At 43.5% G+C, this 15,917-nt stretch overlaps 1 protein-coding gene across 1 annotated transcript; it reads right to left on the bottom strand.

The window, feature by feature from the left end:
- Positions 1–12,635: 12,635 nt before the first annotated feature.
- Positions 12,636–15,556, bottom strand: LOC135898296 (globin-like). Its single transcript, XM_065427171.2, has 2 exons — positions 14,725–15,556; positions 12,636–13,002 (listed from the first exon to the last, which is right to left on the bottom strand). The coding sequence occupies exons 1-2, from the start codon at positions 15,178–15,180 to the stop codon at positions 12,742–12,744; spliced, it is 717 nt and encodes a 238-aa protein (XP_065283243.1). The 5' UTR covers positions 15,181–15,556; the 3' UTR covers positions 12,636–12,741.
- Between the last annotated feature and the right edge of the window lie 361 nt (positions 15,557–15,917).

The raw sequence follows: 15,917 nt of genomic DNA, 5'->3' as shown, positions 1-15,917 counted from the left end.
ACTGAATGAATGAAAAATGCGTAAAGTACGAGTTACACTCAAGCTGCAGACATCATAGCTTCGGAATGATATTGGAACATACGAGAATACATAAATCTGTTACGCGGAAACAGAAAGACAATGCCATTCTCAGCCGCCATTTCAGCTGTCTTTTGAGGTCTGTCTGAACGACCACTGCCCCTAGGGGGCAGCACCGTTAGCATAGCTAGCTTACATACTCATTCCTGTAGATCCACCACCTAGAGCAAGTGCGTCATTGAACTAACTCAATTTCTCAAAGTAGAAAGCGTCATGAAATTCAATAAAACGCTACTTACGCACAACCTGCACAGATGATAGCATAGGATTCTAATTCGAATATACGAGAAAACTTAATTCTCTTTAGTCGCATCAACTACATTTAGTAAAACTTGAAGCAGCCCGAAGAAGACGAAGACAACAACCGAAAACACGCACAACAAAACAGCGCTCGTTCTACCACTCTGCAGCGCCGGTTGTGTGTGTATTCGATTGTTGCCTTGGCTTCTGCGCGCTGCTTCAAGCTTTACTTAATTCTCGTACGCGGAGACTCATACACAAAGTTTCTTTTTTTGTTTTTGTGAGCAATACCGCGTAGGCGGACAACAAATATTGGCTACCATCTAGAGGCTAACAGCTTCGCTGTAACAAAAAGAAAGTTAGAGTTGGTGCGTAGTACGATGTTGCCAGCAGCGGAAGGCAGATCGTGACCTCGTATCCGCTGTAGAGGCGATTTAGAGGAGGAAGAGCGCACATCCACTCCCTCGTTTTATTGAGCTACCATTACATGCCCCCACCAGGAGCATTCCTGTGTCGGCGTCGCCGGGAGGTTCCATTTAAAGTCCGAGGGCGCTAAAATGGCCGCCGCGTGCCGCATATATATATATATATATATATATATATATATATATATATATATATATATATATACGTTATGAGACCCAGACCGCAGTGTACACACACACACACACACACACACACACACATATATATATATATATATATATATATATATATATATATATATATGTATACTAGAGCAGACGTACCGAGGGTCTCGATTTTTCCTAATCGTCACCGTATAAAGCCAGCAAACAATGAAGCCAAGGAAACCTCAATGCTTTCCTTGGCTTCACTGTTTGCTGGCTTTATATGGTCACGATTAACAACAAGTGAGCATCTCAGTTGTACTTCTTCTCTCTCACATATATATATATATATATATATATATATATATATATATATATATATATTCTGTTTTATTTACTTGTTTATTTACTTTCAGTACTGCTGCTCTCGTTGAAAAGCGAGGCAGGTGGGCAATACAAGCCTACAGGGAAAATATTTGAAACGTTAAAAAAAAAGCTCAAACGTGATTAGTTATTGTGATGAATTATTGAGTTATTGTAATGAATTTTTAAATAGAACATCGCCAAATCCCGCCATAACTGCTATTCAAGTTGGGGAACAAACCCTTAATAATCCTTCAGCCATCGCTAACGCCTTTGCCGATTCTTTTTGCCCCGACCAGCCACGTCTCTCAGTTCACATCGACAAGGCTTATCATCGTTTGCCACACAGTTTTTTTCTCGGTCCAGTTTCCCCAGAAGAAGTGCGCATGACCATTCTGAGCTTAAAGAACACTGGAGCTGGTTTAGATAACTTCAACTCATCTCATGTAAAGCTTATAGCTCATCTTATCAGTGACACACTCTCACACATAATAAATCTAATATTCAAAACTGGCGTCTTTCCTAGCTGCTTAAAAATCGCCAAAGTTATTCCTGTTTTCAAAAAGGGTAGCAAGAACTCGTTATTAAACTACCGCCCTATATCTATTTTATCATTTTTCAGCAAGATAATTGAAAAGTTATTCGTAGTACGTTTAACTAGCTATTTCACAAAGTTCAGTATTTTGTCCTCTTATCAATTTGGCTTTCGATCTGGTTATTCAACTGAATTAGCGCTCATTACTTTAACCGATCATCTTAAAACAGCCATTGACACAGGTAAATTGGCTGGTACCTTGTTTATTGATTTTTCTAAAGCATTCGATTCATTAAATCAGGACATACTTTTTGCTAAACTAAACGCTGTTGGCGTGTGTGGTCCAGCACTTTCCCTAATTCGCAGTTATTTACATGATCGAAAACATATCGTCTCTATTTCTGATACACATTCGCGTGCCAAAATAACTAACATAGGGGTTCCACAAGGCTCAATACTAGGACCAATTTTATTCCTCGTGTACATCAATGACCTTCCAGAATACATTACACATTCCAGTTGTATTTTATACGCTGATGACACAACAATTTATTCTTCTAACACTTCCTTGGTATCGCTAATATATCACCTTAATGCCGACGTGGTTAAAATTGTTAATTGGTGCCGAGATAATATGCTCAGTATTAATGCTACTAAATCGAAATTTGTAATTTTTTCATCCGCGCAAAAAAGTGTACAGGAGAAGCCATGCATTAACATTGGTTCGACTTCGCTTCAGGCTGTTGACCATGCAACATTTCTTGGAGTTGAACTGGACAGTCATTTAAAATTTACAAATCACATATCATTATTAACGCGTAAAGCAGCATATGGTATCAGAATACTAATCAAAGTCCGCCCATATTTTCCTATACGTATATTAATTTCACTCTACTACGCATTTATTCACAGCCACATCTCTTACTGCATTTCTTCTTGGGGTAATACTTACGCAACTCACTTGGCACCCCTGCAACACACACAAAACCAAGCTCTGAGAATAATAAGTTACAGCCATTTTTCATGTAGTGCTCTGCCATTACTCCGCACATATAATATTCTGTCTGTAGTGGATTTAAATAAATGTTGTCTTAGTGTCCTGACTTATAAATTTTGTCGAGGAGAACTACCAATTTTGTTGATATCAAAAGACCAAACCCCCCATTTCACTGGCACTCGATTTTCACACCATAATAACTACCTCCTACCGCAACCAAGGACTAACTACAGCAAACTTACCGCGAACTTTTTAGCAACATCAATATGGAATTCACTACCACCCTCCATTAAATCATCTCCTTCCATTCATTTATTTAAGAGAAAAATTTGTCGCCACTTCTTGGGAAAGTGATTGTGTTGTATAATTTTTACGCTTCTGTATGTCAAATAATACTCCTTGGATCTGCTTTTCGTGTTTATCCTTTGTTGTTATTACTATGACTCGACTTTGTTTGTTAATACCTACTGTACCTAGGATTGCTATTGCTGTTGTTAACCGCATTAAGTAAACTTTTTCTATGTATTTTTTGTTGGAGGTCCCTCCTCAGTCTTTGACTATGGGACCTCCTAGAGTTACTTCTGTAAAAACATTTCAAATGCTCAATAAACTGAAACTGAAACTGAAACTGACAGGGAAAAAAGCAGCTGATGAATAAAACTGCGCACGAATAACAAAAATCAACCACGCCAAACTTCATCATATAAGGAGGCTTCACAGAAATAAATGCATTAGTTATGACAAGTGACAACTTTATTCTAGACCACGTACACGAAACATGCCGAGCGGGTAGAAATACAAACTTTCTCATAAAAAGGGGCATAGTTTCACGCTACGACAACCGACATACACACAAAAAAAGAAGTGCGAGCGCCCGTAGCGATTTGCGAAACTCAATCTGTTAGTCTTGATCTGTTTCTTCTATGCGTGCAGTGAACTCTGATAGCGGTGCACTTTTCGTGGTGGTAGGGACTACTCTGTTTCATTCAGCTATGGTGAGTCGGAAGGTGGAGTACTTACACTTACAGAGTCAGTAGTGATGGCACCACCATAGGTAGTCGAACTTACGACCATTGGTGGGAGTCTAGAGCACGACTTTTGGTTTTAATTAAAGCGAAGTTAATAAAGGCACTCGTACCCACGACCTGTGGTGTAAGTCGAACACTGGAACTTTTTCAATTTGTAAGTTTTTCAACCAAAATTCGATGGCACTAAAATTGATCGCGCCACCATTGGGGGACCAACCCACTTCCACTGGTGTTAATTAAGGCACAGTTAATTAAGATAGAGTCCATTTAGGCATCCGAACCTAACACATTTAGTGAGAGAAAAATGTTATCATGTGACAGCGCATTCCAATGATGTCAAGTAATGCCTCGAGAGCGCGCAGCGTTTCGCCTTCATCCCCTTTAGCGTTTGCTAAAGTGACTGTGAATTTTATTTTAGTAGTTGAAACATCAAGCGTGCGAATTTTGTGTTATTTTTTTTAACTTTTTGGGGCACTCGTGCTTCTCAGCCTTTTGCATCAGCGCTTCTCTCATACAATAAAAAATAGCGTTGTTCTTTTTTTTACGTGTCTATATAATGCCAACCAAGGCGGCATGTTATTGAGTTAGACACTAAGGAATACTTTTCTTTAGCAAGAGTGTTGAACGTCGCAAGAATCTTATCTCTTTGCCGAAGCATCTTGTTGTCGATGGTACTTCGCTGGAATGGTGATCTCGCACAGAACCCCTGACGAACCCACGAGGCCCAAATCCCTTTGTCGTTTCAGCACTGGAGACAGTGAGTACGGGAAGGCCATGCCTCTTTCACCTATACGGCGCATCTCACCCTCACCGAAGTTGAACACGGCGCTGTCATCAATGGGGACTGGCAAAGCAGAGCGCCTTTTGCACGTGATCAGCGCACAAAGCAAGCGACGTTAGAGACAAAGGCTAGCATTAAAGAAAGCCTGCACCAAACAATCTAGCCGGTCATTCTAGCGTACGGATACCCGACAAACAAGAATGCGATGGTGCAAAAAATAGTATTGGTTCTCTCAGGGCAGTTTGTCTGTAACCGCTATCCGCCGCACTGGTTCGAAGGCTTTCAACAAACATCCCATTGTATCTCCGCATTCGAGATCACGCATGCAATCTTTCACTTACACTCTGCACTCTGTGCTTCCCTAAATGTGGCGCCTCAGGCGTAAAAAATTGCTCAAATGGTGTTACAATTATTAGATCGTTTGCTCCCGAAGATGACTTTCTTTTTCGGCTGTGCGTGAGCGTGGATAATGTCTGGGGATAAACAACGTTTTCTTCGTACTTGAAATACAAATAAATTAGGCTGCTTTACCTGCGAAATCTACGATTCACTACGCAAAGATTAACATCATTTTTTTTGCCTCAGAGCCTCCCTTTAGGCTTAATATTTTGCAATAACTTTGACAACATTTCCGGTTCCTCATTCCGTTCTCGAAGTTAGGACCACACCACGTTCTTGCATTCCACCGCACATTTGGATCACGACACGGCACCTAGAAATTAAACCAGTGATGTCATGCTCAACAGCACAATGCCACTCAGCGATTACCACCGCCGCTATTATTCGCCCAGTATACGGTGGTCGTCATTCTAAACTTTCGTGAAATCTGTAAAAATCGCCCGTTGCAGATAACTTGATTTATTCCTTGTGCTGGAATATTAAGAGAGCTGGACATGCACGAGAAGTCGAAACACATATTCAGCTAATTAACAAAATTTTAACAAGGATGTACTCTTAGCTCCTTCATTAATAACTATATGACACAGGTGGTAACTTCCCAATTGTCCCTGGTGAGTTTGCAAGGTGTATCCATTTCAAGTGAATTTCCAGAATGACACCAGTTTGGAGATATGCATCATCAAAGTCGCCGTAAAATTTCTCGGCTGTTCCGCCTATTCTTATAACAAAATGCTTTCTATGCACTGAAACATATTTGTAACTGGAACATCTATGTATTTTGACCCGAACTTTGGTAAAAAATATCAGGAAACTGGTAAAAAATTTTCAAATTCATTTCAAGTGAGTCCATCTAGAAAAACGGACGCTACGATTCGTCGATTGCGACGTGTGCCGTAAAGTTATTCAATCAAGAGTCAATTAGCGTAATTATGTTCATTATTCATTGAAGCATTTTGATTTCTAGGGCGGCTAATGTCCATCTCTTTGAATAAAAAAGCCCAAGGAAAAAAACTATGCTCTCTGCCACAGGTGATTTCTAAAAATTCCGTAGCACCTTGAGATATCAACGTGTATGCGACGCACAGATACGGTGCATAGGCTTTCTACGAATGGCGATGAAGCGGTGGCAAATCTACGGTTACTTGTCGAACCATGGCATTCCACGTGACGATGGCTCCTGTTGCTGTCAACATTGCCAACAAAGCTGCCAGGTTGCACAACTTTTTTTGTGTGTTTGTAGACGAAAAGTTGTTCTATAAAGAACTCCTACTTTCCAACTCTATTATCCACATTTTACTGCCCACCTACGTCCATCTGTTACACGTCAACTATGGCCACATCACCACTGCTGAAGGGGCCCTTCACCATGTTTGGGCTATTGCTTGAAAAGTATGGCACCACTACGCCGTTATCAAATGGCTGTAACTTCAAACAAACGCCCCTCTTTCTCTTTCTGCACAATGATACTAAACTAAACACATGGTTAGTTAAGATTGCAAAGATATAAGCGAGAATGCTTTGGCATGTTTCCGTTATATGTGGTTTTAGAAAGCGATCCCCTATGGCCGATTTTAAAGATGTTTCACCTCAAAACATGACATCGTGGCAGAAGCAGTAACACAGACGCAATGCGTCCTTTCTATCGAACTCATACTTCAGTTTGCAAACCAGGAAAATCAATAGCGTCCACTGACCTAGGATGCGCTTCATCTTTTATATGGGTCTGCCACCGACGCAAATGTATTTAATGATTGGGGATTTCAAACGCTCCCGAGTGTCTAAATAACATGCCCACCTACGGAAGACAACGCCTTCAAATCCAGAGTAAAGATGCTGCCCCTTACAGAACAAGAGAAAGCTCATGCACATTCACAAACACCACTGAGCACGGTTGCATGGACGATGCGTAGATAAAAAGTGGCACAGGAAGTTGCCAGCCTGAGCGAAAACCCATTACATCTTTTTTTTTCTTTTCGGTTCAGTTTCGGAGTGAAAAAAGTTTGCAAGCTTCCGTACAAGTTCTCGTTCGCGCTAAAACAATGTTATTCTTTTTTGTATTCTTGTTTTTATTTTTCCTTTGTTCTTTTTGTGGTTGTTGTGGTTGTTAGGTTGCAGTTCAGTACATGGGTTTTCAGTGTCACTGCTGATGTTTTCTCAAGGAGTAAAAGGTGCTAACAGACGAAAATTTTAAAAGACAATTTTAGTAAAGATAAACATCATGGGAAGAATTTCAAAGTACGCACTGAAAGAGCCATGCCAGTAAATTGTATTAGCTGCATTTGTGCATCTCTGTAAATATTGATAGCAAACTAACGTACAAGTCATCACAATACTTTTTAGTAATGGCTCAGTTCCTTTTGTCGGGCAGTACCTGGTCACTGCAAACAATGAAATTTTTGACTGAAGTAATTGTAATCGGTTACCTTTTCTTCTTTAACATGTACAAGTCTGTCTGCAGCAAATGCAAACCCAAGAGGCATTTTGTAAAGATTTATTTGCCTTATTTCCCAGCGTTTGGTGTGCCTTCTTGGTTGAGGTCGGTTTCGCGCCGAATAAGATTGGACAATCGTGCACATAGCACAACCGAAAAGCTTATCGAGCCTGGAGACAGCCTCACAACAAAATAAGCCAATGGCCGACATTGTGATCTTCGGTCACGTAGGTTACGTGACTGGGGGTCTACGCGCCTTGCTGTATTGCCTGGCATGCATGGTATCGCTGTGCTGCAGAGCGCTCTGCAGCACAGCGGCATGGCGGCAAACCATGGTCCATGGCGGCAAACCTAACCTCCGTGAGCAAAAAGCTCTATGACTCATTTTGTCATACCCCCCTCTTTCTATTTGAATAGACGAGGAAATGCATGCCAACGAGATCAGCCATGTAATAAACGAGAAACACCTTGCGAAGCATAAAGTCGTAGTACTATAGAAAACAGAGTTCTCGTGAAAATAAGGTTATGAGGTTTTACGCGCTAAATCCACTTTCTGAGGCACGCCGTAGTGGAAGACTGCGGAAATTTCGACCACTTGGGGTTCTTTAACGTGCACCTAAATCTAAGAACACGCGTGTTTTCGCATTTCGCCTCATTGAAATGCGGCCGCCGTGGCCGGGATTCGATCCCGTGACGTCCATGCTCAGCAGCCCAACACCATAGCCACTGAGCAACCACGGCGGGTAATTCTTGTGAAGAGCTCGTGAGTTGTGACACGTCTACCACGCCATAACACAAATATGACGCTTGCTATATTTGTGGCAGCGGATTTCCAATAGGTATGTACAAAGGTGCAGTCTCAGACAAGAAACCGGAATTTTTTTCTATATAAACAAATTTCGGCGGCCCTTAGAAGCGAACGCATGAATTCCAGATTGTGTACACTCAACATTAGAATGATCAATTTACCTCTGTCGATCTCGAGTGCTCGTATTCAGCCAGCAAGTTGATTCTGAGCAAGCAGAGGTGAGCACAATCTTGAACCCCTAAACCCAGAAATAACAATCATGTGTTACTGTTCTTAGATATTTTAGCAACATTTGTGAACGTATACTACGCAACCATTCTTTTGTATCCAAAGCAATTGTTGACTTCAATACATTAGGCCCAAATTTTAGGTTCTTTCATTCTCAATTTAGCAGCATCTTGTGTTTTTCGCACTTGCTCTACTCGATTGGCCATTGTAAGCAGGAAGGTAATTAAGTATAGAGCACTATTTCCTTATAGTGTTGCGGCCTACAAAATAACTAACATGTGGCCTCTTGTGGGCCCAGCGACTTCATGTCAAGTGGCTCTCCCAATATAATGGTTGCCTTCCGGACATCAAAGATCAACGCGATGTCAGTTTCTTGATGTGCAAATTGACTACACACATTCAATACCTCAAACAGTCGTTGTTTTCAAACATTTTCTAGTGCCTAGCCCTTCCCCTATCGTTATTAAAATGAAGCATCTCGTGCATGTTTTACACCCCTAATGCCCACATTCTCGTTGCCAAAAAATTATGTGTCTAGCAATAACAATGCTTTAGAGAAACGATGTACCTCTGCAAGCATTGCTTTAGCCTCTTAAGATTTCATTCTTTGAACGGAAATAGCAATCCCCGTGTTACTGCGTCAAACCGCATGCAAGTTTGCTTGCGAGGTCGTTTCTGCTTTGGAAAAGGATATACTACCAGACGCACAGAAACGGTTACTCGCTGGTTTTGATTATACGTTCGTTGTGTTAACCTTTCTGACGAGTTTTGCACGCTGCTCCAGAGCGTAGGCAAATAAAATTTCAATTACACATATCACTGATGTGTAATGGGGACTCCGGATTAGTCGCGATAATTTTTTTTTACCTGCACCTATATCTAAGTAAGCACACTAAAGTTTGGAGCATTTCGCTCTCAGCGAAATGCAGCCGCAATTGCCGGAAATCTAAACCGTTACTTGGGGGTTACCAGAGTGCCACTAAGTTGTTGTGCTAAAGCCGGTTTAAGCTGCGTAGCAAACTCTTAGCACTAAAGGTGTCTCACAGATGTGCAGGTGGCGTTTCCTAAATGCGGAACTCACTGGGTGCAGCAGATCATACAGCTGATTCTTCACAAGGGAGAGGGGTCACGTGTCTTCAGGAGTTCGTCAAGCGGTCTCCCTTCATCGAGATCCAAGACGAAGAAGCCATCGAGGGAATGGAGGCACCACGAACGACGCGGACTCACTTGGCATTTTGTCGTCTACCGTTCGATCGGAAGGCAAAGTACGTCTATGTAGCACGAAACCCTTGGGACATCGCCATTTCGTACTATCACTTGATGGTCATGATACCTGCGAAATGGGAGCTGGGAGCTGCGAAATGGCTCCTGCGAAATACCTGCGAAATAGGAGCTGCGAAATGCGAGTTTCGACGAAGTTCTAGACACCGTCATAAAGGGAGAAACCGGGTTCGGCGACTACTTGAAGCATGTCGCTGAAGGCTACGCTCACAGGGACGAACATAACGTTTCCTTTATGACTTACGAGAAGCTAGCGCGGGATAAACGCGGGACGATCATCAAGTTGGCCCGCTTCGTTGGCGAAGAGCATGGAAGTCAACTGGAAGGCAACGACGACTTACTTCAAACTATCCAGGATCGTTGCAGCGTGACGTACATGAAAGGGTTTCTCAAGGCAACTCACGAGGAACATGCCGGCCTATTTGTCAAGGATCCCGAAATCCTTGCCAGTATGGCAAAACTATAAACTGGAGAATCTCGCACACAGTTTAACGAGGAAGTGAACCTTCACTGCGTTGGGAAGGCCGGTGGGTGGCACGAGGGATTGAAAAAGAAGCAGCTGGCGAGAATCGAGGACAAGATACAGGAGGCTTCGAAGGACTCAGACTTCATGAGCCAGCGGGCGAAAGAGTGGCAGGACGCCAAGAATATAGCCAGCGCTTGATACACAATTTTCCATGGCCCACAAAGTGAACTCTGAGAACTCAGCTCATAGAGATGTAAGAACTGAATGGCTATTCAAACTTACTACAGTGGTCACGTGTTTGCGTAACGACTAACTTCACAAGAATAAATTCCCCTGATGCACTCCAAGCAGGTCACAGAGAAATTTCCTGGCTTGTTTTCTTTGTTACCGCGGCACCAACAAGATTCGCCTGCATGGCAAAAGACATATCTGAGCGACACTTTGATTTGGCAGGCGTCGGCCGCAAACAGTCACTGTCAAATGAACACGGCCGCACCTGGCACAGCTTTAATAACGACGGCCGCACTTTCGTCACGTCACCATGGGCAGTTCACATGTCAGTCCTTGCAAGCACGAATTTGGTATTCGCAAGTATTCGCATTTCAAACCGTCAGGTTCGTCGTCATTGGAATGCAATGCATAGCATTTACGTCGGCATTGGCAACTACTGCTTTAGGCTGATCGCACGAGGTGCCATGAGGGCATAGAAGTCAGCACCAGTGCTGAGGCACGTGCACTGGTGAGAGGAAGTTGTGAAATCGTGTTGCTCCGCACACTTGTTCAGCTCCCCGGTAGCTTCCTTTAACGAGTTCATGTATTACAATATGTCTTTTGAAGCCCCCTTAAATGGCGCTCTAGTTATATGCGGACGTTACAATATCTCATTTCAGCATTTCTTCCTGTTATAAATCTGTTTGACATGCCGCACTGTGCAATGTGTATTGTCTTGTTATTCAGAAGTTCAGTATGTAAGCTTGTTGAAGTTGCATTTTCTTGCTGACTGCATTTATTGAAAAGGTAACTATTTATTGAGCATATGCTTTCTTCACATGACAACATTTTTAATATATGGAGTCAATGTTTCTTGATACAAATACCTTATTAGGCTGGTGAAGGTATACAAGCACTCTAACGTTAAAACGAGTTCGCTCACCCAAATTGTCCGCAGTATAGAAAATAGACCACTGTTAACATAAACACGACGTTCCTTGATACTCAATCAGCCATGTATATACGACACTCCCACTTTCGCATGCTCATAAGATAATTCCAGGGAGTTTCATCTAACGCAGTGATATAAGCTGCACAGCACTTGTTCGTGAAACGCCGTTGGTGTACAACAAATGCTCTTGCTTTCTTAGCTGCAAACGATGTCTCAAGCGCCTAAGGGTGATGGTGCTACATTGGTACACGGCATAGACCTGTGATAAGGCCTCATAGTAAAGTCCGAGCTCCGTAGTGTTTGTGTAGTACACACGGTTGCACTCGCCGTCATTTTGTGTTCCTGAACGCATGACTGTGGAAAATTAATGGCGTGCGTCTTACGTAAGTGCTGTAAATTTGCACACCTTTTTATTATATAAGCTTTCCTCGTCGAATAAAATACATTCTTGGCTGGCCATACATTCAGCGTCTGCAGTCGTCGACTATATGCGGCGTCTGCACATAGGATCGAGCGCAACTTTTACGCGCTGTATTTACTCTGACGGAGGGCTGGAACTTAACACGCTAACTGCCTCCCACAGATCCTGCAAGCGCCTTCCTCTGGTCGACAATACGTGCCGACGGTCTGCCAAGGTAGTCCTTACAAAATAAGTTCGCACGTCTCTAGCATCCTTAAGAAGATTGCGCTATATCTGCAGTTGCATGCGCGACAGCTAAGCAATAGCTCCGCTTTCAGTGGACCTCCTGTCAAAGCTCCTGTCAAAGCCTCCTGTAAACTTTGCGAAAGCGTGAACCTTCACTTCCATCGCCGTTCCGGGAGAAAACATCTCAGCACCCAACATGTATTATACCGTGCCCACGAATCAAGCGTAGCCTTAAATCTGTTGCAATGCTAAACACCACTCAGCTGGAACAACAAACGTTTTCAAGTATTTTTACGACCGCGCAATAAAAAGGTTCAATCTTTTACAAGTAAACAAGAAAGCGACTGGAAGTCGCGAGCTCTCAGGGTGTCCTCTGCAACACTTCCCCGCAATTTGGTGGTACGATTACATACAGCACTGCCAATTGTCGCTTCAATGATTGGCGAAGCGTTATATTGTAGCCGGCTCCATGTTATCCAGTGACGGCAAATCTATGCTGGCCTCCTGAGTTGGCTTGTTCGGAGGCCCAGCACTACGCAAGCCAGGCTGTGCGGCTGGTGGTGCTTGCGTGCCACCAGCGTCCGCTGCAGGTGCTGGTGCTAACTGCTTTAAAGAGTCGGAAATATCGCAGTGGGCACTTTATTAAGGGGCGCTGCTCGCTTCACCCTAGACAGCCAACCCTGTCGTTACGCCACTGATGTTTCCAGCGGGCGCCATTGTATTCGGTTTCTAAGTGCCAGGATCGCTGTCCCGACGCTCCGCGGCCAGTTTCTCCGAAGCACCAGGGCCGGCGGTGGCTTCCTGTGTGGTCAGTAGTCCGGGCGCGGTGCTGGAACCAGCTGCAGCATCAGCAGCGTCCGTCTTCGAAGGTTCAGCAAATGCAGTGACTGGGTCGGGCAATGTGCGTTCATCTCCCGACGAGGCGTGCTGGCTGGTTGCCAAGACTTCTGCGGCCTCCTCGTACACGTTCCTCGTGATTGTGTTCATTATCTGAAAAGTACAAGACACCATAGGCAGAAAGGCAGGTTTTTTGCTGAGTTCTTGAGGTGTATAAACGACCATTTACGGGGCATAAGACTATTGCAGCCGGCTAGTTGTTTTATTTCCAACTAAGTAATTCGAGTAAACAAGAGCAGTGAAGGCATGAAAACAGGAAAACTAACCCAGCCATGACCAGCAAACTTTTGTGTCCTTTAACATTAGGTACTGCTAGAAATTTACAAGAGAATGTGGCTTCTCGAGTAGCCCGACTCACAAACGCTTTTAAAAGCACAATCCAAAGATTGTCAGAGAGCAATTTTTTATATCTTTTTATGTCCATTGTCCCTAAACATTCTTCCCATTAGTATCATTCGATATCACCGTTTATAGGCAACGTTCGCAAAGTTCTGTAAACGAATTAGCCCAAAACTGGTCCCTCTGAGATATTGTTGCATTCGGATATCGGTATTCCTAGTATAGATGTATATGGGCTGCTGGTGCTCTCTTTAGCATAAAATATCGTTTCGCAACTCCTATACTGCAAGTTATCAGCCATAATAAGCGCGACTGTCGAACTTTCAAATGACACCGCCTAATATGCGTAAATATCTGAGTTTTACTTTCACTTGCTAGCTGCTCAACAGCAAGCAAGTGAAAGTCCTGCTTCGTAAATGACAACACTGCAGGTAATGTTGTTACGAAATATGTTAGTTTAGTTTCACTGACTGTATTTATTTAAAGCTTATTTAGTTTATTTAGAGTTTATTTATAGAAAAGAACACATGCTTTTATCTTTTCCACCCTACCCCACCGCATTTCCCCTCAGAAACCAAACGCAACACAAGCGACATTTTGCTCTAGCGAGGACACTTAATACTTAGCTGATTTGCTTAGGCACTTTCTGTAATTTCTGGGTGATACATAGCTGAAGTATGAATGGTAAACCTTGAAGGTCGACTTGAAATGGATGGCACATAGCTTGTTGCGCCTCTGTTCAAATCCACCATGGATTTTAGCATTTCTTTATGCTACCAGATGTTTTTGTGCTATCACATGTAATGTTCATAATAAAAGTAGAAAGCGCGAAAAGAGAACGAGGACGGGATAACAGACATGACGAGGGCTGACAATTGAAATATTCTTAATGCTCTTGTGAATCTAGTACTGAGGCATTGTTACCGGTTCTGACGAATCTACTTCTAGATGGCTCTGTTAAATTTGGCGTGTCAGAGCTAATGTTATCATCCGTGCGTTATTCTGACATGTATACGCACCACATTAATACACCTAATGAACTTCAGTAGCGGGTCAACGCTCGACCCATCATCTATCTTGCCCCCAGTTTTATCTTATTTTTTTTGGCTCGCTATCATTATGAACGGAAACCAACTCGTCCAACTTGCTATATCACGGCATACCTAAAGTGACCGACTTCAGACTATGCCGGGTTAGATAAGTAATGTTAGGTTAGTGGCGCTCTCACGGAGCAAGCGCAGACAACTTATGTCGGGCTGTAGGTCTGAAAGAGTGGCGGTTCGGTGCGTTAGTATTCCCACAGAAGGTGGCGTTTTCTTTTCCCTTTTTCTTGGGAGGGGGGGGGGAGGGAGGGTGTCGATTGTTCGGCTATTCTAAGACGATAATAAAACACGTCAAGTCTAGGTCCCCCTGCAGCAAGGAACACTTCTCCTCTCTGGAAAAGTGTCCCATAGTGCCTAAGAAGTGAACTCTCACCTCGAAAAGCCTCTGCCACGCGTCCACGGTCGCCGGCGTCATGAGTGCTCTGTTGCAGGCCACCATCTGCTCGAGCGCGGCGGCGAAGAAACCCTCGAAGTTCGCGGGCCGCACGCCGGCCCGCGGTACGTGATCGGCGGCGTTCTTGCGGATCAGCTCGACGAACGCCTCGTCGTCCTCGATGCACTCGACGATGGCCGACAGCTGCTGGCCCACGGCGCATGCGTGAGCCCGGAATGCGGCGTCGTTGCGAAGCGCGCGCAGTTCCTTGTCCCTGAACCTGGGGAACAGCTGCAGGTACTCGGGGTACTTGGCGAACATGCCGATGAAGATGCTCACGTCGTAGTCCGGGTTCCGCTCGCAGTACATGCGCCAGCTATTGCGAATCAGGATCTTATCGCGTTCCGTCAAGGGGCATTGCTGGTTGCTGAAGTTCTTGCGCAGAACATTGCCCATCTTGAATCTTCGTCCTCTTTTTCTTCTATAGGTTGGTTCTTCCTCTGTGAAATTGCGCAACACACCCTGCGGGATCAACCATGGATCGGTTGATCCTTCTAGAAAGTTGATCCCTCAGAAACTCGAAAACACATCTGACTAAATCCTGTACACCTGGGCGAAACCTGGAGTGAAGATTGTCATTTTAGCTAGATGACAATTCTGATTCAATGGTACGTGGGGTACCACGCAGTCTAGACTGCGAAAACTTGAGATGAAAGCGCGATTATACAAACTTGATTATTTAGCTCACATTAAGAGTATGTTTTCCGCATCCAGTAGGAGGGTGGCCAGCTACATTCCTCGAAGAACGTTGTTGTTGTTGTTGTTGTTGTCCTTAGTGGCCGTGGCACATACCCACAGTGGGGGATTGGCCAAGAATCGGGCGGTTTAATTAGGTGCCTAAAAATAATAATGATAACATGGGAGTTAACAATTTGGGCGTGTGAGTTTAAAAGTAAACGTTTTGTGTTTGGAGAAAAAAGGAAATAATCAGATCAAAACCGGGTATAAGATAATAATAATAATAACAATAATAATCAATAAAAGATAAGAAATAAAAAAAAGCTATGGTTGGGAGGGAGAACGATCAATCTAACATGGAAATCGATTGGTTTCAATGAGGTAATTTTGGATCGCCAAGCAAACATTTCTGTTGCTGAACCCAACAATGGAGGCTCCAAAAGACAGGATCACAG

The sequence above is a fragment of the Dermacentor albipictus genome, chromosome 10 (genome assembly GCF_038994185.2).
Source record: "Dermacentor albipictus isolate Rhodes 1998 colony chromosome 10, USDA_Dalb.pri_finalv2, whole genome shotgun sequence".
Taxonomy (NCBI): Eukaryota; Metazoa; Arthropoda; class Arachnida; order Ixodida; family Ixodidae; genus Dermacentor; species Dermacentor albipictus.
The sequence above is the reverse complement of the archived record's forward strand: the minus strand, read 5'-3'. Positions and strand labels throughout refer to the sequence as shown.